General features: G+C 39.0%; 1 protein-coding gene, 1 long non-coding RNA gene and 1 pseudogene across 13 annotated transcripts in view; 2 read left to right on the top strand and 1 right to left on the bottom strand.

Moving 5' to 3' along the window:
- Positions 1-25,431, top strand: part of RBMS3 (RNA binding motif single stranded interacting protein 3) — a 746,078-nt gene that overhangs the window by 706,536 nt on the left and 14,111 nt on the right. For 8 of the 12 annotated variants that reach the window (XM_077994138.1, XM_002803044.4, XM_077994136.1 and 5 more), the window contains 2 exons: positions 10,937-11,017; positions 14,091-14,218. In XM_077994138.1, coding sequence (XP_077850264.1) covers positions 10,937-11,017; positions 14,091-14,218 — 209 coding nt within the window. Of the gene's footprint in view, positions 1-7,587; positions 7,750-10,936; positions 11,018-14,090; positions 14,219-25,431 lie in introns of all 12 variants that reach the window. The other 4 variants (XM_077994135.1, XM_077994133.1, XM_077994134.1 and 1 more) reach the window with 1 other exon arrangement.
- On the top strand, positions 11,032-14,071 carry LOC106997150 (uncharacterized; annotated as a pseudogene).
- Positions 11,401-25,431, bottom strand: part of LOC144339499 (uncharacterized) — a 95,378-nt gene continuing 81,347 nt past the window's right edge. Inside the window, exons 3-5 of the long non-coding RNA XR_013414504.1 lie at positions 19,639-19,701; positions 13,403-13,473; positions 11,401-11,540 (exon numbers count right to left, since the gene is read on the bottom strand). This is a non-coding gene — a long non-coding RNA (uncharacterized LOC144339499). The remainder of the gene's footprint in view (positions 11,541-13,402; positions 13,474-19,638; positions 19,702-25,431) is intronic.

Here is a 25,431-nt window from a genome sequence, read left to right as displayed (position 1 = left end):
TAACCAGCTTCATGAATTTTATGGCAAGGACTGGAAGCACCAATTTAAAATCTAAATGGTACAATGATAACTTCAAATGAGTTTGATCAATTATTTTAGGAAATTCCAAAAACTGAAATTTCAAATATTGAAATGCAGGAACTTCCTCGCCCCTCCCTGGCTCTACAAATAATTAAAATGAAAAGTTTCCTCACAGGAAATATGTAAAATATGTTTGTTTTGTTTTGCTTTAGTGGAGGAAAAGAGTGTTAAGTCTAGAACTAATAATTTGGGGTTTTGTTTGTTTCCACAGAAATAATCAATGATTCCACATTAATGGAAACCATTTGTCCCAACCAAAATAGGCAAAAACACGGTTCCGTTCCAGTTTTACAATTTTTTTTTTCTTCATGCCACATCATGGTGATGCAGTGTCTAGACTTTTTGGAACAAGGGATGGAGTCTGGAATTTATTCTGTGGGTTTGAAAATGGTTATTCAGTGCTCCTACACATTCACATGTGAAAATCTAATGTTTTCAGAATATGTAAAAATCATCCAGCTGTTTATCAAATATATATATATGTATATATTCATTAATGCTATAAGTTCAAGCTGCTACTTACAGCATTGGTGAATATACAACGAAATATTGTATGGATTAATATATGTCATCTCATTGTACTGTGGTCCCCATTAGCCCCTATATCCGAAAAGTACAAAATAAAAAACTTGTGTTCATGAAATAATTATGGCAGATATGTTCTAGCTTTTGTGAGGCTCTAGTAAAACAAAAATAGCTTAAGGATATACATCTATTCTTGTTGTGGTTTTAATAAGTAATCTATGAGAATTTATCAAGTTAAAAGGGCAGAAGTGATTATCACAGGTTGTTCTCTTAGTCCTCTGCCATTTATTAACTATATGAAAGGAAAGCAGTCTCTGAGGCACCCAGATCTAACCCACGTTTGTGCAGGCGGTATTATTAAGTCTGACTGTAGTTCGTCTGTGCTCTGAAGAAAATCAAGCTATGAGTTTGCAGAGAAAGTTCAGAGTTATTTGTCACCAATTACCTAAGGCTGGGAATTGAACTTACACATAGCTATAACCAATTCCTGTAAACACTTGTTCCTAATTTCACAAGACTGTCACTTCTTGAGGATTTACCTTAGAAAGTATATGTCTACCACAGAAGAACTGTAATACAAAAATTTTTATCCAGAGATAATAGTCTTAAGGGACATAAAACTCCATAGCACTGACTAGTTTAAAATAACCTGTTCTTAATTTTCAACTTTTTAAAGTTCTGTTAGGTTTTCTGTGACAAAAGAAAAGTGGAAAGATTTTTTTTCATTAAAACATACCCACACATATAACACATTGAACTGAGCTAATCTCAATTATACTATTAAATCTCTACTGGTTATTTTAAGAAAAGAAACATAAAAATAAGTTACCAAGTATATAAGGTAGCTCGCCTAGAAGAAAATTAGGTTGTCTGACTATAAAGTGAAGGTTAAAAAAAAAAAAGTATGGAAAAAAAAAACTAAAATTATCAATGGCACATATTTCTATATTTCTTACTTAAATTATTAAAGGCCATTAAAACAAGTTAAAATCTATATTACATAGAAATTATCAGAAGGAAGATCTTAAGACCTTGTTTACTTCAAAAATAATGAAGTAGACTGAAAAGTGTGCTGAATAGTAGGTTAGAAGAACTGGGGGCCTGGCATGGTGGCTCACACATGTAATCTCAGCATTTTGGGAGGCAGAGGCCAGAGGATCCTTGAGGCCAGGAGTTCAAGACCAGTCTGGGCAAGACCCTGTCTCTACAAAATTAAAAATAAAAGGAAAAAACTTATTTAGGCATGGTGGCACATGCATATAGTCCCAGTTACTTGGGAGAGTGAGGCTGGAGGATCACTTGAGCCCAGTAGTTGGAGGTTACAGTGAGCTATGATTGTACCACTGTACAACAGCCTGGGCCACATGAGCAAGACTGCCTCTAAAACAAAAAGAAAACAAGGAAAGAAAAAAACAACAAAACTGGGGCTTATCTTCATTATGTAAGAATCTATATTTCTCCATCTGTAAAATAGATAAAGCATTTTGCTTGACTCTGTTGTTCTGAAGAGAATTTGAGTATGAATTGCATGACAGGCAGTTCAGTTTTGGTCATGTTTACAACTTTATTGAATGTGATGAAAGAAGTAAAGATACTCTGATTCCGTTTTACTAAAACAAAATGCAGATGGAGTTTTAAATAACTCAAGTGTCATTTGAAGAAGTTTAGCTAAGATTCACCTAAAATGCTACTTTATTATTATTATTATGTTCTGGGATACATGTACAGGAAGTGCAGGTTTGTTACATAGGCATATACATGCCATGGTGGTTTGCTGCACTCATCAACCCATCATCTACGTTAGGTATTTCTCCTAATGTTATCCTTTCCCTAGCCCCCTACCCCTCTACAGGCTCCACTGTATGATGTTCCCCTCCCTGGGCCCAGGTGTTCTCATTGTTCAACTCCCACTTGTGAGTGAGAATATGTGGTGTTTAGTTTTCTGTTCTTGTGTTAGTTTGCTGAGAATGATGGTTTCCAGCTTTATCCATGTCCCTGCAAAGGACATGAACTCATTCTTTTTATGGCTGCATAGTATTCCATGGTGTATATGTGCCACATTTTCTTTATCCAGTCTATCATTGATGGTCGTTTGGGTTGGTTCCAAGTCTTTGTTATTGTGAACAGTGCTACAATAAACGTGTGTGTATATGTCTTTACAGTAGAATGATTTATAATCCTTTGGGTATATACCCAGTAATGGGATCGCTGGGTCAAATGGTATTTCTGGTTCTAGATCCCTGAGGAATTGCCACACTGTCTTCTGCAATGGTTGAACTAATTTACACTCCCACCAACAGTGTAAAGTGTTCCTATTTCTCCACATCCTCTCCAGCATCTGTTGTTTAATGACTTGTTAATGATCACCAGTCTAACTGGCATGAGGTGATATGTCATTGTGGTTTTGATTTGTATTTCTCAAATGATGGCGATGATGAGCTTTTATTTTCGTGTTTGTTGGCCACATAAATGTCTTCTTTTGAGAAGTGTGTATTCATATCCTTCACTCACTTTTTGATAAAGTTGTCTTTTTCTTGTAAATTTGTTTAAGTTACTTGTAGATTCTGGATATTAGCCCTTGGTCAGATGGATAGATTGCAAAAATTTGCTCCCATTCTGTAGGTTGCCTGTTGACTCTGATGATAGTTTCTTTTGCTGTGCAGAAGCTCTTTAGTTTAATTAGATTCCATTTGTCAATTTTGGCATTTGTTGCCATTGCTTTTGGCATTTTAGTCTTGAAGTCTTGGCCCATGCCTATGTCCTGGATGATACTGCCTAGGTTTTCTTCTAGGGTTTTTAAGGCTTTATGTCTTACATTTAAGTCTTTAATCCATCTTGAGTTAATTTTTGTATAAGGTGTAAGTAAGGGGTCCAGTTTCAGTTTTCTGCCTATGGCTAGCCAGTTTTCCCAACACCATTTATTAAATAAGGAATCCTTTCCCCATTGCTTGTTTTTGTCAGGTTTGTCAAAGATCAGACAGTTGTAGATGTGTGGCACATTTCTGTGGCCTCTCTTCTGTTCCATTGGTCTATATATCTGTTTTGGTACCAGTACCATGCTGTTTGGTTACTGTAGCCTTGTAGTGTAGTTTGAAGTCAGGTATTGTGATGCCTCCTGCTTTGTTCTTTTTGCTTAAGATTGTCTTGGCTATACAGGCTCTTTTTTGGTTCTATATGAAATTTAAAATAGTTTTTCTAATTCTGTGAAGAAAGTCAGTGGTAGCTTAATGGGAATAGCATTGAATCTATAAATTACTTTGGGCAGTATGTCTATTTTCACAATGTTGATTCTTACTATGCATGAGCATGGAATGTTTTTTCCATTTGTTTTTGTCCTCTCTCATTTCCTTGAGCAGTGGTTTGTAGTTTTCCTCGAAGTGGTCCTGCACATCCCTTGTAAGTTGTATTCCTAAGTACTTTATTCTCTTTGTAGCAATTGTGAATGGAAGTTCACTCATGATTTGGCTCTCTTGTCTGTCTATTATTGGTGTATAGAAATGCTTGTGATAGTTGCACATCGATTTTGTATCCTGAGACTGTGCTGAAGTTGCTCATCAGCTTAAGGATATTTTGGGCTGAGATGATGGGGTTTTCTAAATATACAATCATGTCATCTGCAAACAGAGACAATTGAACTTCCCCTCTTCCTAACTGAATGCCCTTTATTTCTTTCTCTTGCCTGATTGCCCTGACCAGAACTTCCAATACTATGTTGAATAGGAGTGGTGAGAGAGGGCATCCTTGTCTTGTGCCTGTTTTCAAAGGGAATGCTTCCAGCTTTTGCCCATTCAGTATGACATTGAGTGTGGGTTTGTCATAAATAACTATTATTTTGATATGTTCCATCAATACCTAGTTTATTGAGAGTTTTTAGCTTGAAGGGCTGTTGAATTTTGTCAAAGACCTTTTCTGCATCTATTGAGATAATCATGTGGTTTTTGTCATTGGTTCTGTTTATGTGATGGCTTACATTTATTGATTTCTGTATGTTGAACCAGCCTTGCATCCCAGGGATGAAGCTAATTTGATCGTGGTGGATAAGCTTTTTAATGTGCTGCTGGATTTGGTTTGCCAGTATTTTATTGAGGATTTTTGCATCGATGTTCATCAGGCATATTGGCCCGAAATTTTCATTTTTTTGTTGTGTCTCTGCCAGGTTTTGCTATCAGGATGATGCTGGCCTCATAAAATGAGTTAGGGAGGATTCCCTCTTTTTCTATTGTTTGGAATAGTTTCAGAAGGAATGGTATCAGCTCCTCTTTGTACCTCTGGTAGAATTCAGCTGTGAATTCATCTGGTCCTGGACCTTTTCTGTTGGTAGGCTATCAATTACTGCCTCAATTTCAGAACTTGCTGTTGGTCTATTCAGGGACTCGACTTCTTCCAGGTTTAATCTTGGGAGGGTGTATGTGTCCAGGAGTTTATCCATTTCTTCTAGATTTTCTAGTTTATTTGCATAGAGGTGTTTATGGTATTATCTGATTGTAGTTTGTATTTCCGTGGGATCAGTGGTAATATCCCCTTTATCATTTTTTATTGTGTCTATTTGATTATTCTCTCTTCATTAGTCTGGCTAGTGGTCTATTTTGTTAATCTTTTCAAAAAAACAGTTCCCAGATTCATTGATTTTTTTGAAGGGTTTTTTGTGTCTCTATCTCTCTATCTCTTTCAGTTCTGCTGATCTTAGTTATTTCTTGTCTTCTGCTAACTTTTTAATTTGTGTGCTCTTGCTTCTTTAGTTCTTTCAATTGTGATGTTAAGGTGTCGATTTTAGATCTTTCCTGCTTTATCCTGTGGGCAGTTAGTGCTATCACTTTCCCTCTAAACACTGCTTTAGCTGTGTCCCAGAGATTCTGGTACATTGTGTCTTTTTTCTCATTGGTTCAAAGAAGTTACTTATTTCTGCCTTAATTTCATTATTTACCCAGTAGTCATTCGGGAGCAAGTTGTTCAGTTTCCATGTAGTTGTGCAGTTTTGAGTGAGTTTCTTCATCCTGAGTTCTAATTTGATTGCACTGTGGTCTGAGAGACTGTTATTACTCCCATTCTTTTGCATTTGCTGAGGAGTGTTTTACTTCCAAATATGTGGTCCATTTTAGAATAAGTGTGATGGGGTGCTGAGAAGAATGTATATTCTGTTGGATTTGGGGGGAGAGTTCTGTAGACGTCTATTAGGCCCACTTGGTCCAGAGCTGAGTTCAAGTCCTAAATATCCCTGTTAATTTTCTGTCTCGTTGATCTAATATTGACAGTGGGGTGTTAAAGTCTCCCGCCATTATGGTGTGGGAGTCTGAGTCTCTTTGTAGGTCTCTAAGAACTTGCTTTAGTAATCTGGGTGCTCATGTATTGGGTGCATATATATTTAGGAAATTAGCTCTTCTTGTTGCATTGATCCCTTTACCACTATGTAATGCCCTTCTTTGTCTTTTTTGATCTTTGTTGTTTTAAAGTCTGTTTTATCAGAGACTAGGATTGCAACCCCTGCTTTTTTTTTTTTTTCTTTTCTTCTTTTTCTTTCTTTTTTTTTTTTTTTTTTTTTTTTTTTTTTTTTTTTTTTGGCTTTGTTTGCTTGGTAAACATTCCTCCATCCCTTTATTTTGAGCCTGTATGTGTCTTTATATGTGAGATGGGTCTCCTGAATATAGCACGCCGATGGGTCTGACTCTTTATCCAATTTCCCACTTCATGTCTTTTAATTGGGGCATTTAGCTTATTTACATTGAAGGTTAATATTGTTATGTGTGAATTTGATCCTGTCATTATGATGCTAGCTGGTTATTTTCCTCATTAGTTGCAGTTTTTTCATAGTGTTGATGGTCTTTACAATTTGGTATGGTTTTCCATGGCTGGTGCCAGTTTTTCCTTTCCATATTTAGTGCTTCCTTCAGGAGCTCTTGTAAGGCAGACTTGATGGTGACAAAATCCCTCAGCATTTGCTTGTCCGTAAAGGATTTTATTTCTCCTTTGCTTATGAAGCTTAGTTTGGCTGGGTATGAAATTCTGGGTTGAAAATTCTTTTAAGAAGGTTGAATATTGGCCACCACTCTCTTCTGGCTTGTAGGGTTTCTTCAGAGACATCTGCTGTTAGTCTGATGGGCTTCCCTTTGTGAGTAACCAGACCTTTCTCTCTGGCTGCCCTTAACATTTTTTTCTTCATTTTAACCTTGGTGAATCTGATGAATATATGTCTTGGGGTTGCTCTTCTTCAGGAATATCATTGTGGTGTTCTCTGTATTTCCTGAATTTGAATGTTGGCCTGTCTTGCTAGGTTGGAGAAGTTGTCCTGGATAGTATCCTGAAGAGTGTTTTACAACTTCGTTCCATTCTCTCCGTCACTTTCCAGTACACCAATCAAACATTGGTCTGGTCTTTTCACATAGTCCCATATTTCTTGGAGGCTTTGTTCATTCCTTTTCATTCTTTTTTCTCTAATCTTGTCTTCATGCTTTATTTCGTTAAGTTGATCTTCAATCTCTTATATCCTTTCTTCCACTTGATCAATTTGGCTAATGATACTTGTCTATGCTTCATGAAGTTCCCGTGCTGTGTTTTTCAGCTCCATCAGGTCATTTATATTCTTTTCTAAACTGGTTATTCTAGTCAGCAATTCCTCTAGCCTTTTTTCAAGGTTCTTAGCTTCCTTTCATGGTGTTAGAATATGCTCCTTTAGCTCAGAGAAGTTTGCTATTACCCACCTTCTGAAGTCCACTTCTGTCAAGTCATCAAACTCATTCTCCGTCCTGTTTTGTTCTCTCACTGGTGCAGAGTTGTGATTCTTTGGAGAAGAAGAGGCATTCCAGTTTTTGGAATTTTCAGCCTTTTTGGAAATGGTTTTTCCTCAAATTCATGGATTTAGCTACCTTCAGTCTTTGATGCTGGTGACCTTCAGATGGGGTTTTTGTATGGACGTCCTTTTTGTTGATGTTGATGCTATTCCTTTCTGTTAGTTTTCCTTTTAACAGTCAAGCCCCTCTGCTGCAGGTCTGCTCGAGTCCCTGTTTGCCTGAGTATGACCAGCGGAGGCTGCAGAACAGCAAATATTGCTGCCTGTTCCTTCCTCTGGAAGCTTCGTCCCAGAGGGGCACCCGCCAGATGCCAGCTGGAGGTCTCCTGTATGAGGTGTCTGTCGATCCCTGTTCAGAGGTACTCCCAAGTCAGGAGGCACGGGGGTCAGGGACCCACTTGAGGAGGCAGTCTGTCCCTTAGCAGAGCTCAAGCACCATCCTGGGAGATCAGCTGCTCTCTTCAGAACCAGCAGACAGGAGTATTTAAGTCTGCTGAAACTGCACCCACAGCTGCCCATACCCACAGGTGCTCTGTCCCCTGTCCCAGGGAGATGGGAGTTTTATCTATAACCCCTAACTGGGGCTACTGCCTTTCTTTCAGAGATGCTCTGCCCAGAGAGGAGGAATCTAGAAAGGCAGTCTGGCTACAGTGACTTTGCAAAACTGCTGTGGACTCCACCCAGTTTGAACATCCCAGCAGCTTTGTTTACACTGCGAGGGGAAAACTGCCTACTCAAGCCTCAGTAATGGCAGACGTCCCTCTCCCCACCAAGCTCCAGCATCCCAAGTGAACTTCAGACTGCTGTGCTGGCAACAAGAATTTAAGCCGGTGGACCTTAGCTTGCTGGGCTCCGTGAGGGTGGCACCCTGGCTTCAGCCCCCTTTCCAGGGGAGTAAATGGTTTGTCTCGCTGGCATTCCAGGTGCCACTGGGGTATGAAAAAAAAAAAAAAAACTGCAGCTAGCTCGGTGTCTGCCCAAATGGCTGCCCAGTTTTGTGCTCGAAACCCAGGGTCCTAGTGGTGTAGGCACCCGAGAGAATCTCCTGGTTTGCCGGTTGTGAAGACTGTGAGAAAAGCATAGTATCTGGGCCAGAATGCATGTTCCTTACAGCACAGTCCCTCAGGGCTTCCCTTGGCTAGGGGAGAGAGTTCCCCAACCCCTTATACTTCCTGGGTGAGGCGATGCCCCACCCTGCTTCAGCTCGCCTTCCTTGGGCTGCACCCACTGTCTAACCAGTCCTAGTGAGATAGGCTGGGTACCTCAGTTGAAAATACAGAAATCACCTGCCTTCTGCATTGATCTTGCTGGGAGATGCAGACGAGAGCTGTTCCTATTCATCTGTCTTTCCAGCCACCCCCAGTGCTTCTTTTTAACCATACTACCTAGGAACTACAGTGTGGCAAGGAAAGTCCAAATCATGGAATAGATACTCATGTGAACTAGTGAACATTGCTGTATACGGCCACAAGTCATGTTTCTAATGACCTCTAATTCACAGTATTTCTTCTTAGAGATAGAGAGAGTGGAGTGGGGATGGATCCCAGTAGTATTCTACAGAGGGTGCTAGTGACATCCTCTTATGCAAAGGATGTACATAACTTACTGGGCAAGTTGCAAAGTTTAGAATTACTTTAGAACAGGAAATACTCAAATAGGTGAGGGTTTATCCTTTTACTAGTATATAGTAAACCTTGGAATACCATGACCAAAGGGTAGAACATGAACCACAAATGTATCAGTTCTGAACTTAATTAAATTTGTGGTTGATAAAAATATATTCTCACTTGCTATAAAACTGCTAGATTTTTGAAATTCAATTAAACATTTTCCAGAGTATATTTCTTAATTTTAAGCAAAACTAATAAATGATACCAAAAATCAAAACACACGTTTTAGAAATACTAGTTTATCCCCTTTAAATAGGCTGCTTCTGTAAAACATGATTTCTCAGAGTTTAATCAGATGTCAGTATCAAGAAGAAGATATGTTATGCAGCATTGCTTAAATACATTGGAACACAGAAAGCTTTACTTTCAGTATAGCTAGTGTTCCAAGGAATATATTGTAAAAAGTGCTAAATTAAAGGATATTTAGAACCTATATAAGAGGCAAGTTATCTACCTGAAATGGCCAGGGAACTGTTATCTACAACATACTCTATAGAGTAATCTTGTTGAAAAGGCAGATGCCGGCTGGGCGCAGTAGGGCACGGCTGTAATCCCAGCACTCTGGGAGGCCGAGGCAGGTGGATCACTTGAGGCCAGGAGTTTGAGACCAGCTTGGCCAATATGGCAAAACCCTGTCTCTACTAAAAATACAAACGTTAACCAGGTGTGGTGGCACACACCTGCACTCCCAGCTACTTGGGAGGCTGAAGCGTGAGAATCGCTTGAACCCTGGAGGCAGAGCTTTCAGTGAGCCAAGATCACGCCACTGCACTCCAACAGCAAGAAAGAAAAGATGGACTAGTGTTCAGATGCTTTCCTTGATTCAGAATCAGTATGTCTCTTAAATACTGAATATAGTAACATACACATACACAAAACAGTAATTTAGCTTTTTCATATTTATACATGAACTTAGTATTTGATCTCAGCAAATTTAGAATAAGGAGGTTTTGATTTTCTACAAAAAATTATGAATTGAGAAACCTTGAATTCATTTGATGATTCCAGTTTTGATGTTTTGATTCCATAGGAAATTCAATTCTTGAAGAGTAGAACTTTGAATTTGCAGGGTGGATATGTGTGTTATGAATATGGGTCATACTTTATGCTTATGTAACTGAACATGTAGTTTTAGTGGGGCTCCCTTTCTTCATTGCAAAAATACAACTTATCCTCAATACACAATTTATTGACTACTACAACTTAACAAACAATGATTAGGCTTCATTATTCATCGCAATAAGAAAAATTTGGTGGATTAAAGGTATTGGAAACGAAATTTTAACAGTGATACGAGAATGAAATGGGAGAAGGGAACAATAGAGACTTCAATATTATCTGTAATACTCTTTTATATTTAAAAAAGTGATGCAAAAATGAAAAAATGACATTTGCCAGTAATGCGAATGTATCACATAGCTATTGCATTACTTTGCTTTTTTAAATTCAAAAAATAATATTACTAACAATTTATATGATCATTCATTCAACAAATACTTGTTGAGAGCCTACTGTGTGATAGGTGCTAGCAATAAAAGATAGTAAAAACGAGACATCATCCCTACTCTCCTGGAGTTTGTGTTTAGATGTGAAATGTTTGAGATCTTATTTAGAATGTATAAAAGGACAAAGTGAGGAAATGGGGGTGAATTAACTCATATCGATAATTAAGAGGTAGGGCTAATGTGGGTGCTAAATTTAGTAAGAAAGGCCTTTCAATACTGAGAGGAGCTGCCTTATTTTTAGTGAAAATTGAGTTGGAAAAAAAATACACACTGGCTATGGGCCCCACAGCCAAAGCAGTCTCATGTGGTATTTAATTTGCTCACTGGTTGCAGCTCAAAGTTCACATGCATTTTTCTTTGATTCTCTCTAGTATATGACTGCTGCTGCTCCTATGCAAGGGACCTACATTCCCCAGTACACGCCTGTGCCTCCGACAGCTGTTTCTATTGAAGTAAGTCTATCTCTGTCGAATAAAGAGGTTAGAATAAATAAATCTCAGTCGCATACACTGTAGTCCCCCCATAACCGTAGGAATCCTCACTTGCAATTTTTGTGCTACTCTAACATTCAGTATATGAAAGTATAAACATTTACTTGAATGTGGTTGTGTTTTGCTTTGCACATGCAATGAGGTCATCTGCTACAGAGGCACGACGGGAGTCTCTTGATGGGAGTCTCTTTCATATTTAGAGAAAATTCTAGAAACCAAATCACAACTCCAACAATTTTAATCACAAATACTTACAAAAGGAAAAAAGTTTGCAACTATGTGAATGAACTAGTTCTTTAATGCCTTGTTCCTCAAAGAGTGGTTCCTAGACCAGCATCATTGGTATCCTTTGAGAGCTTGTTAGAAATGCAGACTTGCTGGGCATGATGGCATGCACCTGTAATCCTAGCTACTTGAGAGGCTGAGACAGGAGGATCTCTTGAGACCAGAAGTTCGAGACCAGCCTGGGTGAAACAGGGAGACTCTGTCAGAAGGAAGAAAGAAAAGAAATGTCGGCTCTTAGATACTATCCAGACCTACTGCATCTGAATTTGCATTTTAAGATGATCACTCAGTGATCCAAATGCACATTAAAAATTTGAGAGACACTGCACTAATGCACTGGTTCTCAAACTTTTCTGCACATTGAAATTATTTGGAGAGCTTTAAAAAATATTGATTCCTGGGTCTTATTCCCACAGATTATGAATTTGACTGGAGTATAGACTGAACATTTTTTTTTTTTTTTTTGAGACAGAGTCTCACTCTGTTGCCTAAGCTGGAGTACAATGACACAATCTCAGCTCACTGCAACCTCCACCTCCCAGGTTCAAGTGATTTTCCTGCCTCAGCCTCCCAAGTAGCTGGGATTACAGGTGCCCACCACCACGCTCCACTAGTTTTTTTTGTTGTTGTTTTGTTTTTTGTATTTTTAGTAGAGACGAGGTTTCACCAGGTTGGCCAGGCTGGTCTTGAACTCCTGACCTCAGGTGATCCACCCGCCTCGGCCACCCAAAGTGCTGGGATTACAGGCATGAGCCACTGTGAACATCATATTTTTAAAATATGTACCCAAAGACTAGAAATCATTGCTCTAGGTGATGAACCTGCACAGGCTTGCAGCTTCTTACAGACAAGAAAGAAGTTGTACAACTCTTATTGCTGTGAATATCATGAATGATGATGTCAGCTTGTCCTTAATGGAAGTTTTGCTGCATTCATTCTCTCTTTCCATTGGGATAAATCTATGCCCTCTACACATCATTCTACTGGACAGAGCCATAAACCACATAGAAATGGAGAGGGTACAGAGCTATGCAGATGGTGGTAAAACAGTTAGGTATGTATATTCTTTGCTCTGGTTCTAGCCATTACTTTTTGACTGCCCTTCTTTCCCCTCTCCTGATGCACATGTGCATTATGGTCACCTGCATTCCTTCTCATCAGCTGGGAATCCTCTGCAGTTGATGTCTTTGCTACTCCATTTGTTGGCAAGCAACTGCTATGTTGGTACCACTCCACATAAAAATCCACCAAGACTCTCAATCTCTGAGATTGAGGGAGACCTTTACAGACTAAATTGGATCTTCTCAAATGTTTTCTGGTTTTGGTGTGTGACAAATGTTTGTTCATACCAAGTTAACAGGGCACTGTTATGTAGCTTAGGAAATCAAGGAGTTCCAATTGTTAAATCTTTCATGTGTTCCAGACCTATAGGTCTCAAATCTTAAACAGTTTTGTCTTTTCAGAATTTCAAGAATATATGATTAAATTCCATGTTCTTTGCTATATTTAGCTATCAAAAAGCACCTATGCCATGAGAAAATAGGCACTTTAAGTGTAAACTTCTGCCACATATTTTCATTTCTGTGTACACGAAAAACATATACTTATATATAAAATTTGACCATTTTGATGATTGAGACATTTAACAGTGTGGCTTATTGGAAACAGTCTAATTATAGTTATATTTAGGGATTAAAAAGAAATATTTCACTGAGAAAAATATAAATATACTGATACATTGCCTTGAACCAGTGATTATAAGGAAAAGCATTAATTAAAACACTTATTGAACATTTATCAATATCTATAAAGTAAAGGTAGTAGGAGGTGTCAAAAAATAAATAATAGCAAGTAGTGAATTAGGAAAGAAAATATTGAATAAATATAGAGAGAATTTTCAAATTCTAAAGAAGAAATTTAGGGAATCTCAGTGACAGATTACTTGACATCACTGCAGGTATCCAGGACTACAAATAAAACCAGGAAAATTTATCAAGATAGGTGCTCTTCTTAGGCCTAGTAACAACCAAATACAATCACCTAACAACCAAATAAAATCACCTATGTCTCTCTGGAATCCAAAATTATATTCTTGATTGTGACGAATTCCAGAAATTCACTCTTGCCAGCATCTGTGAGAAACAAAAAAATAGAAAGGGTGAAGGAAAAGCAAACCAAAATTAAGGACAAGTTTTTTTGTTGTTTTCTTAAAACTTCTTGGTGACTTTCAGTTCATATACGAGAAAACAAAGCAAAACAAAACAAATTACTGAAGAGAAAACCTACTTAATAGCATCCTTTGAAAAGATTTCCAAACTTTGATGTATATTTTTATTAAGATCAGTTTCCATTATTATCCCAAAGGATATAGACATGATACGGTAAAATATGCCAGGAAAATAATGTTTGAACATACAAGTTTTTGTAAGAATCCTGAATGAGCATAAATTATTTCTTGTGGATAAATGTGCAAACCTGGTTTAAAAGTTCCAAGTATAGGCAAAATTATTTTCTGACCACTTAACTACTTCAACAACTTCTAATGGCAAAGTTTCTTGGTGCCACATTAGGGTGAATTACTTAGCCCTTATCTAAATGTGCTCTCTGGGTGTCCTCTGAGTACCTATTGTGACTTCATGTAGCTGAGAGCATCTCTACTTAAGCCAAATAGAAGAGGGGTACTTACCGCCTATCTAGAGAGGGCCCTTTGCTGCAAGTAAGGCTTTTATGTTCTTATTTGCCTCCTTAGGGTGTTGTTGCTGATACCTCTCCCCAGACAGTGGCACCTTCATCCCAGGACACCAGTGGTCAGCAGCAACAGATAGCAGTGGACACATCCAACGAACATGCACCTGCATATTCTTACCAACAGTCTAAGTAAGTCTGGGCTGTGCTAAGCTCTTTTCCTTGAGATCAGCCATCTTGACATCACTCTCTCAATGTTGTATCTGTTAGCTTTTGATGAAATACAAACCATCCCAAACTTAGCAACAAGCATTTATTTAGCTCATGATTATGTGGGTTTGAAATTTGGGCTAACTTTGGGTGGATGGTTCTTCTGATCTTGAGAGGAATGAAACATCTAGGAACAGCTGCTGATTATCTATGCGTCTCTGCTTCTGGGTGTTGCTAGCTGTTGGATGTGTGATGGAAGTGACCGGGCCATATGCTTCTGATCCTCCAGCAGGCTAATTCACATGGAAATCTCAGAATTTCAAGAATAGTAAAGAACAAGCCCAAATGTACAAGCACTCTTCAATTCTGTTTATAGCTAATTTTCTTTTTTTTTTTTTTTTTTTTTTTTTTTTTTTTTTTTTTGAGACGAGGTCTCGCTCTGTCACCCAGGCTGGAGTGCAGTGGCTGGATCTCAGCTCACTGCAAGCTCCGCCTCCCGGGTTCACGCCATTCTCCTGCCTCAGCCTCCCGAGTAGCTGGGACTACAGGCGCCAGCCACCTCGCCCGGCTAGTTTTTTGTATTTTTTAGTAGAGACGGGGTTTCACCAGGTTCGCCAGGATGGTCTCGATCTCCTGACCTTGTGATCCGCCCGTCTCGGCCTCCCAAAGTGCTGGGATTACAGGCTTGAGCCACCGCGCCCGGCCTATAGCTAATTTTCTAATATGTCATTAGCCAAAGCAAGTCACTTGGCCAAACAGTCATTGTAGCAGTTCACTTTGAAATTGCTTGATATAGAGAGAGGCATTGCAGCCATTTAAAAAAATCTACCATATTTATTATTGGAAAAATTATACTATTCCTAACCTGAAACTGAATAGAGAGCCTGCATTTTAGTCTCGGTCTCCTTACTCTTAAATGAAGACAGCAACACTCCCCCTTGTAGGGTTGCTTTGAATACACAGTTAAATGTCCATGAAAAAGGGTATTAAGATATTAAGTAATAGAAAATATGGTCTTATTCAGGAATAAAATTGGCAAGGATTTTCAGAATTACTCTTGAAAATCCTTAAATCACCCATAATGCAAAGTACATTTGGCTTTGTGTTGAGTAAACATTTGGCAAACTTTCGTAAAGTTTGAGGGCTGTTTATTGAAACCAAAACAATTTACAAAAGGAAAGTCTTTATACAGGTGTCTTGGCATGCAAACTATTCAACTTTGTAGATAGCAATAAAATCCCTGATCAATAGAGAATCCCTAGACAAATCCTGCCTATCTACAGAGTGCTGCTCCATTATTTAAGATAATAAATTTTCTTCTTAAAGAAAAAGTTTATTCTGATATTTGTTAAAACATTAAGAAATACTTTATTTATTAGGTTGCTACAAAAGTAATTGTGGTTTTTGCCATTAAGAACTATAGGTATTAGGCTGGGCATGGTGGCTCACACCTATAATCCCAGCACTATGGGAAGCCAAAGCGGGCGGATCATGAGGTCAGGAGATAGAGACCATCCTGGCTAACATGATGAAACCCCATCTCTACTAAAAATACAGAAAACTTAGCTGGGCATGGTGGTAGGCACCTGTAGTCCCAGCTACTTGGTGGGGCTGAGGCAGGAGAATGGCATGAACCTGGGAGGTGGAGCTTGCAGTGAGCAGAGATCGTGCCACTGCACTCCAGCCTGGGCAACAGAGTGAGACTCCATCTCAAAAAAAATAAAATTAAATTAAAAAATAGGTATTAAAATGATTGCAATAGGGGAAGAGAGAACATGCTCAATTCAGAATACAGCAAAGACACCTGGGGATTTGTAGCCAACAAGCCGAGTGAGGGGGTCAGTGAGTGGAGAATTACTAAGAGAAGACATCAAGAACAGGAGAATTACTGCTAAACTAACTTGACAGGCTTTTTGCTGAAGGCAGAGCAAGGAATGATAACATCAAATGTAGGGGATGAGAAAAGTGATCAGATATTGAGGGTGGTCATATCAACCATAGGCTATTCTCTTTAAACTTAGTAAGATTCTTGCTAAAACTAGACTATAAAGAACTGACAAGAATGGGGGCAAAAGTCTATGCCTACTCAAGATGGGGACTCAGACATGCCTGACTAAAAGTTGAGCAAGAAGAGAATCTTTGTCACTTTTAAACCTCAATATACGTTGTTTATTAGATTCATCAAAGCAATTATGTGTGGTTCAGATCTAAAGTCAGCTTTACAAATTAAATTTGCTCAGAATATGACTTAACCTTACAGATATAAGGTATTACGATTGCCATTATTAATATCAATAATGACTTTCAGAAAAGATTGTTACTGAGTAAAGCAGCATGTTATTAATTTACTGTGTGAATCACTTTTATGTGCAAAACTAATACTGTGGTAGACTCTGGAACTCCAGTCCAAGCATATTGAAATTTTTTTTTCAGCCTGGTCAATGGGTTATATGTGAGAAAAGAAGCAGATGTTGGCTACGTGTAAAGCATAGCAAGAGACATTGGTGGGAGATGAGAAATACTGTGGATAATGGGAAATTTTATGTGACTGTTTGACTGAGCCACAGGGTGCCCAGATATTTGGCCAAACAATATTTCTGGGTATGTCTGTGAAGGTGATTTTGGATGAGATTAATATTTGAATCAGTTAAAGCAGATTTTCCTCCCCCCTGTGGAAGGCTTCTATCCAATCAGTTGAAGCCCTTAATAGAGCAAAAAGATTGAACTTCTCATGAATGAGTAAGAAGGAACTCCTGCAGCTTGACTGCTAGAGCTAGAACACTGGTCTTTTCCTGCCTTTGGACTTGAACAAAAATATTGGCTCTTCTTAGATCTTGAGCCTGCCAGCTATAGAACTAGAATTTACACCAACTCTTTCAGTTCTCAGACTCAAACTAGAATTACACTATTAACTCTCCTGGGTCTCCAGTCTGCCAACTGAAGGTCATTGCAGATCATCAGATTTCTCAGTCTTAATAATTGTGCAAGCCAGTTTATTTTTTAAAATCTCTGTATCTCTCCTCTTTCTCCCTCTCTCATATGTGTATGTGTGTGTATATATATATGTACATGCACACAGACAGTAACTTCTGAAATTGGTTTTCTGATCTGATTAGGTTTAAAACTAATGACTATTTCTAGTAGCAAAGAGAGCATTTATATTCCATGACATGATCTGGCAATGGAAATATGCAAAATATCTCAATTAGATACTCCTAATCAACCATTTATAAGAAGCAAGGAGATGGGTGACTATGTATATGACATTTTCAAACATTTTTGTGAAATTAATGAATATGATTGTCTGATTGCTCCTAATGTCACTAGACATAGTGGGGAAAGAAGAAGATGCATTCAGGGATTCAATTTTCAGCTTAAACACAGTATAAATGACTTGAAGGCTTCTATGGCTGCCTTGAAAAAGCCCTTTATTTCCTGGAGCCACATGGCTAAGATTGCTGAAAATCAAACCCAGAATCTCATCCTATGACAGGCTGAGTTACAATAGAGGTTGAACTCCTAATTTCCTGAGTATCTCCTGTTAAAGTGAAGGCATTGATTGGGAAAGAGTGGGATCTTGTAATTGTCATGGATATATGGGGGAAAATATCTAATCAAGCTGGGGACAGTGAGTCCCTAAATATGATGAGTATTCTTTGCCAGTGGAAGAAGCCTCCCCATGCCCAGTGACAGTGGCTTCTCCACTACAATTGGGAGTGATTTTTAACCCTGCATTGCCTGAAAAAACTGGAATGGCCTCCTCTGAGTCAGTTGTCATGTAAGACAAAGCTGAGTCCTCTTAGGACTCACCTCCGCCACCCCTCTTCACTTTTAGATCTATAACTAGGCTCAAGTCTAGCAAGCCCTTAAAGGTGAGATGCAAAATATCACCTATAAGGAGGTGCACTACACTTCAGAAGAACTACTTAGATTTTTTTACTTTATATAGACAGAAATTCATGGAACATGTGTGGAAATGGATATCAAGGGTGTGAGATAATAATGGAACATAACGTTGGATCAGCCCAAAGTAATTGACATGGGCTCACTAAGCATAGATTCTGCAATTAATGTTGCAACTCAAGAAGTTATAAAGACTCTAATAGCTTAGCTTAGCTGGTTGACTAAAACATGGGTCAAGAGATGACCCACAGTGAGCTAGTTGGAAATGCTAGCCCTACAGGAAGAGATTCAAAGGCTTAGAGAGATTTTAATATTAGAGTGGGTTTATCATTTAAGATCTACTCACCTACCAGAAGACATTTCACCACAACTGTAAGAAATACATGTGTGAGGGGAGCCTTGGCATCCTTGAATAACTCTGTAATTGCTCTTCTCTGTAGCCCAGAACTTACAGTGGGAACTATAGTCACTGAATTGGGAAACCTAAATGCAATTAGAGTGATTGGACCCTGAGTGACTGGAGCCAGGTGGCAACATTCCATCACCAAAAGTGAGGGTGGCATGGTTACTGTAGAGGACAAAAGAGTTAAAACAGCAATCAGAATTGTGTGGCTCATGCAGACTTATGACATTGGCTGGTTGATTGTGGTGTTCCTAGAAGTGAAATACATAGAAAGTCTGCCAAATTCTTATTTGGCTTATATAAGCAGAAAAGTTCCAGGTCAGGTGAATAAATGTCTAACTTGAATCATAGAGAGAGAGAGATTCATGGCATTTCAATCAATTCCCAGACTTGAGCCAGTTTACAGACCCAGAATCCATTGACTGAAAAGGAGATTGGGTTTCCTCAAAGAAAGACACTGATAAACTATCAAAGATGTATACTGTTAATTTTTCTCTCAGCCTTCCCAAAAGGGACCTATTGCCTCTGGCCAAAGAAAAGAAAAAAAAAATCAGATCTTTCAGAGTCTATTGGACAACTGACATTAATTCCAAGAGACCTAAAATGGCACCATAGTGCACCAGAGTATAGACATACAGACGTCAGGTGATCAATGGAGTTTTAGCTCAGGTCCTTCTCACAGTGGATTCCATTAATCCCCAAGCCTATCTTGTGGTTGTTTCTTTAGTTCTAGAATGCTCAGTAACTTGCAGAGTCCCCACATTGGTTCCCTCACTTGCAGAATAAGGACCTTTATGGTGGAACAGGCAAAATGGAAGACACAGGAACTGCTTCTACATAGGAAAGTAGTAAACCAAATTCAATAATGCATTTCCAGAGGACTGCAAAAATTAGTGCTACTATCAAGAACTTGAAACATGCAGTGTCGCTTTCCATTATAACTCCATTTAACTTGCCCATTTAGTCTGTGCAAAAGACAGATGGAACTTAGAGAAGGACAGTAGGTTATTGTAAGCATATTGCATTAGTCTGTTTTCATGCTGCCGATAAAGACATACCCGAGACTGGGTATAAAAAAAGGATTAATTGGACTTACAGTTCCACATGGCTGGGGAGGCCTCAGAATCATGGCGGGAGGTGAAAGGCAGTTCTTATATGGCTGCAACAAGAGAAAATCAAGAAGATGTGAAAGCGGAAACCCCAGATAAAACCATCAGATCTCATGAGGTCCATTCACTACCATGACAACAGTATGGAGGAAACCACCCCCACGATTCAAATTCTCTCTCACTGGGTGCCTCCCACAACACATGGAAATTATGGAAGTACAATTCAAGATGAGATTTGGGTGGAGACACAGAGCCAAACAGTATCACATACCCAGGTGGCGATTTCAATGACAGTGGCTGTATCAAATGTGGTTTCATTGCTTGTGCAAATTAACACACCCCTTGGAACCTGTTAGGCATGTGTTGATCTGGCACATTCCTTTGTTTCTCCATTACTGTCAATAAGACCCACCAGAAACAGTTTTCAACTTTCAAGGCCACCAATATACCTCCAATATCCTACCTCAGGAGTATATTAGCCTAGGCCGTAATTTAGTTTGCATGGATCTTGATCGTCTCTCCCTTCCACAGGATATCATACTGACCCATTATATTCATGACACTATGCTGATTAGACTTAATGAGCAAGAAGTAATAACTACTCTAGATTTATTAGTAGAGCATTTGTGTGTCTGAGATTGGTAAATAAATTCAACAAAAATTCAAGGAACTTCTGTCAGTGATTTCTAGAGGTCCAGTGTGGTAGGTTTGTGAAAATACATCCCTAAGGATGAAATATAAGTTTAATCTTGTTGCATCTAGTATCTCCTATCACCAAAAAAAGCACAATGCTGAGTGGCTTCTTTGGATTTTAGAGGCAGTATATGGGTATGTGACTCTCACTCATCTATTGAGTGACACAAAGAACTGCTAGTTTTAAATGGGACTCAGAATAAGAGAAGGTTTCACAACAGGTCCAGGCTGTGATGGAAGCTGCTCTGTCGCTTGAGTCATATAATTCAGGAGATCCAATGGTGTTTGAAGTGTCAGTTGCAAATAGGGATGCTGTTTGGAGGTTCTGACAGGCTCTTATAGGTAAACTGCAGTGAAGGCCCTTAGGATTTTGGAGCAAAGCCTTGCCATCTCTATCAATAACTACTTTCCTTTTGAGAAATAGCTCTTGGCTTGCTACTGGGCCTCAACAGAAACTGAACACTTAACTATGCACAATCAAGTTACCATGTGAACTGAGCTACCTGTCATGAACTGGGTGTTATCTGACTCACCAAGCCATAAAGATGGACATGGAAGTGGTATATACATGATGAGGCTTGAGCAGACCCTGAAGGCACAGAAAGCTACATGCAAAAGTGGCCCAAATATCCATGTTTCCCACTCCCGCTATCCTGCCTCTTCAGGCCTAGCTTATAGGTGGCTCTGCATGATATGCAGGTACAACCAACAGTGGGCAGCTGAGGCACTGTAGTCTCTTTCTGGGCCATTCGTGAAGGACATTGGTGAAGTGAAATCCTTTCATCGAGTAGAACTTATATCAGTGCATCTGGCTGTTCACTTTGCTTGAAAGGAAAAATGGCCAGAAGTATGATTATATACTTAATGATGGGCTATATCCAAGAGTTTGATTGGATGGTCAGGGACTTGGAAAGAACGTGATTGGGAAATTGGCGACAAAGACATTTGTGGAAAAGGTATGTGAAAATCTTATGAATAATAAATAGAAGATGTTGATAGTCCATGTAAATGTCCATCATAGGATCACCTCCACAGAGAATTTTCATAATCAAGATATAAGATGAATATGTGTCTGTGAATATGAGTCAGCCTCTTTCCTCAGCCATTCCTGTCATTGTCCAATGGACTCATGAACAAAATGGCCATGGTTACGGAGATGAAGATTATGAGTGAGATGAGCAACATGGACTTTTGTTCACCAAGGAAAACCTGGCATAGGCATTGCTGAGTGCCCAATCTGCCAGCAACATATCCCTGATATGGCACCATTCCCTGAGGTGATCAGCCAGCTAACTGGTACTAGGATGATTACATTGAACTACTTCCATCATGAAAGGGGCAATATCTTATTCTTGCTAGACAACAAACTGACTTTGGATGTGGAATTGCCTTTCCTATACATGTTTCTGCCAAAACTACCATCAGTGAACTTAAAGAATGCTTTATCCACCATCATGTTATTCTACATGACATTGCTTCTGATCAAGGAACTCATTTCACAGCAAATAAGGCATGGCAATGGGCTACGCTCATAGAATTCACTGATCTTGCTATGTTCCCCACCACCATGAAGCAGCTGGCTTGACGACAGTGGAATGTCCTTTTGAAGACTCAATTACAATGCTAGCTAACTGGCAATACTATGCAGGGATGGGTGAAGGATTTCTGAAAGGCTGTATGTATGTGCTTCGAATGAGTACCCAATATATACATGGTGCTGTTCTCCTATAGCCAGGTTTCATGGGTCCAGCAATTAAAAGGTAAAAATGAGAGGGGCACCACTCACTAATACCCTTAGTGACTCACCAGCAAAATTTTTGCTTCCTGTACCCATGACATTATGTTCTGCTGGCAAGAGACCTCAGTTGCTAAGGGAGGAATGCTTCCACCAGGAGAGACAACAATAATTCTACTGAAATAGAAGTTAATACTGCCGCTCAGCCACTTTGGACTCCTCATGTTTCCAAATCAACAAGCAAATAAGGGAGTTACTGTGCTGGCTGGAGTGATTAATGCTGACTAACAAAGGGAAATTGGACTACTACTCTACCATGGAGGTAAGGAAGGGAATATCTGGAATACAGGAGATCCCTCAGTGTGTCTCTTAGTATTACCATGCCCTGTGATTAAGGTAAATGGAAAATTACAACACAATCCAAACAGGACTACTCAATCCAATGGCCTAGATTGTTCAGGAATGGAGGTTTGGGTCACCCCACCAAAGAAGCATGACCAGCTGAAGTACTTGCTGAAGGCAAAGGGAACATAGAATGGATAGTGAAAGAAGATTATTTTAAATATCAGCTATAACCAGCTACAGCAATAAAGACTGTAATTGCCATCAATATCTCCTTACCTTTTCATGAATACATTTGTGTGTGTATGTTTATATATTAACATATATATTAAGCAAATATCTTTTCTTACTCTCTTATGTATAATTGTATATTGACTTCATATCATAGTATTTAAGTATTGTTCATTTTACATCAGTATTTAAGTTACAGAATATCAAAGAGGAGAGTAAACGTCACTCAAAGACTTTACCTCTATTTCTGTGAAAGGGGTTAGTGTGTTTTCAGTCATATGTAGCATAATTGTGTCATGTTATAATGAATCACGTCCTTGTTATTGTCTTTAAAGATTAAATATGGTTTGTGAAGATGCATATGAACGCCAAGTTGACAAGAAGTTCACTTGTGATAGTTAATTTTATGTGTCAATTTGACTGGAACATGGCATACTCATATAGTCAGTCAAACATTATTTCTGGGTATGTCTGTGAGGCTGCTTTTGGATGAGATTAACATTTGAATCAGTGGACTGAGTAAAGCAGGTGGTCCTCCCCAGTGTGGGAGGTCCTTGTCCTGTTAGGACCTGAACAGAAGGCCTGAACAGAACAAAAAGTTGAGCCTCCTCTGAATAAAAGAAAACTCCTAGCTGACTGATTAAGCAAGAACATTGGTCTTTTCCTGCCTTTGGATTTGAACTCAAACATTGGCTTTTCTTGGGTTTGAGCCTGCCAGCTCTGGGACTTGAATTCATATCGTGAGCTTTCCTGGTTCTCAGGCTGTCAGACTCAAGTGGAACTACGCTATCCATATTGGCTCTCCTGGGTCTCCGGATTGCTGACCACAGATCTTGGAGCAAAGTTTTTATAATAAGTCTCTCCTATTTGTTTCTTTAAGAAAATTCTCATGAATATACTGTTTGCCAGAAACACCTCTCCAGACTCAGTGAGTAGGTGAAACTGGCTTTGGTTGTGCCAAAACACAATAAGGAAATGAATGATTCCAGAACCAAGCTAACAGTTTAATGATGTCTGGATAAATGGGGAAAAAAAAACATTTCATTTATCCAACAATTAATGATTGAGCACCTACTATGTGACAGGCAGCATTCTAGGTGCTGGGGAAAGACTAATGAAAGAAGCCGATGCCTCCCGCACTCTCTTGGAGTTTCCTTCTAGTAGTAGACTTAGAATCAATGGATCAATCAGAAAATAATCAAAAAGAGAGCTACAAAGCAGATTATTTTAAAAGATTATTTTGATGCAAAGTGACCGCATACCTAAGATTAGGGATCAAGGGAAGCCTGTCTATATAGCCTTCAGATCTGCAAGATAATTAGAAGCTAATCATGGAGAAATTGGGAGAAAAATTATTTTAAGTAGATGAAACAGGAAGTTCAGAGGCCCTGAGGGGCCACCTGAGGCATGAATGTTCTGAACTAGAGGGGAAAGTAACAGGAGATGAGTCAAACAGGCCAGCTGTTATAGAGTCTTTGGCCCTTGGCTACTTGGCTTTGGGTCCAGTGATTATACTTTGTTATATTCTAAGTGAGCTAGGAAACTTTTGGAAGTCTTTAAAAAAACAGGAATGACATGATTTGATTTAAACATTAATGACTCTATTACCAATGGATGCTTGGTAAAGAGGAGCATGTTTCAAGGATGGATTTCGGAAATTTCAGAATGCAAATTTTTCCCCTTCTTGCAACTGTCCAGAATCTCCTTCTCTCCCTGCCTGATTAAAGAAGCTTTAGTTGCTTCCATTTGTGAACCTCCAGTGAAGTGCGTTCTTCTCACTCAAGGCTGTCCCTACTAGGTGTAAGGTACCTTTGCCTGGTCATTGTATGATGTGGTGGGGAAGCAGGTGTTTTGCCTGATCCAAAAAGAGCATCTCTGCCTCTAACAGATTCTGGTGACAGTCTCCCCATCACCTCCATACGCAGGTCCAACTTCACTTGTAGTACCAGCATCATGCCAGGTACTGTACTAGGAGACAGGATCCCTGCCCTCCAAGGCTTACAATCCAGTACATGATTTAGATCTACATGTGAATTATCTATATCCATATCTATATCTAGCTATCCATGTACTACAATGAAGAAAATGTAAAGAACTCTCCTCAAAAGTACTGTAGTGATAGAATGCACATCATTTTTCTTTTCTGGCTGGATAAACACTAATGGAAGTTTTGGCAACTGGATGTAGGTCTTATGGGAAAAAGCAATGTTCTAGGCAGAATAACAGTTTGACCAAAGTGCATAGATGGGAAAGCTCAGAGTATTTCTCTGAGAAATGAGACAGACTAATAGAACAGTATGAAAAGGCAGAATTGACCCAGATTCTAGTATCATGTGTCATACTGCGGTGCTTGGACAGCATTTTCTTTGTTCTAGGACTGCTATTCCTGCTGAAGTAGACAAGGCACTTGGAAGCATTGAAAATCCCCAGTCCTATTATTTCAATTATTCACACAGGAGGAGGTAAAGGTCTGAAGTATGATGGTAGTGGGTATGATGGTGAGGTAGGGAAGCCGAATAGGGAGAGACCAAAGAAAAAGAAAGAAAAAAACAAGACTTAAAAATTCCAAGCAAAACAATGAAGTTATTGATGCCATTAACAGAGGCAGATGAGCTAAAAGCCCAGGAAGGCCTGATTTTTGGAGAAAGACAAGGAATCTAATTATTGTGAATGTAACTTGGAACATAAAATATTTCAATGGTGTGACATGTGAAAAGTGTGGCATGTGAAAACCACTTACCTTGCCCTATGGACATTAAACCTGGAGAAAATTTTAACA

This window comes from Macaca mulatta, chromosome 2 (assembly GCF_049350105.2).
Source record: "Macaca mulatta isolate MMU2019108-1 chromosome 2, T2T-MMU8v2.0, whole genome shotgun sequence".
Taxonomy (NCBI): domain Eukaryota; kingdom Metazoa; phylum Chordata; class Mammalia; order Primates; family Cercopithecidae; genus Macaca; species Macaca mulatta.
Note: the sequence above shows the minus strand (reverse complement) of the source record. Positions and strands in the feature narration are given on the sequence as shown.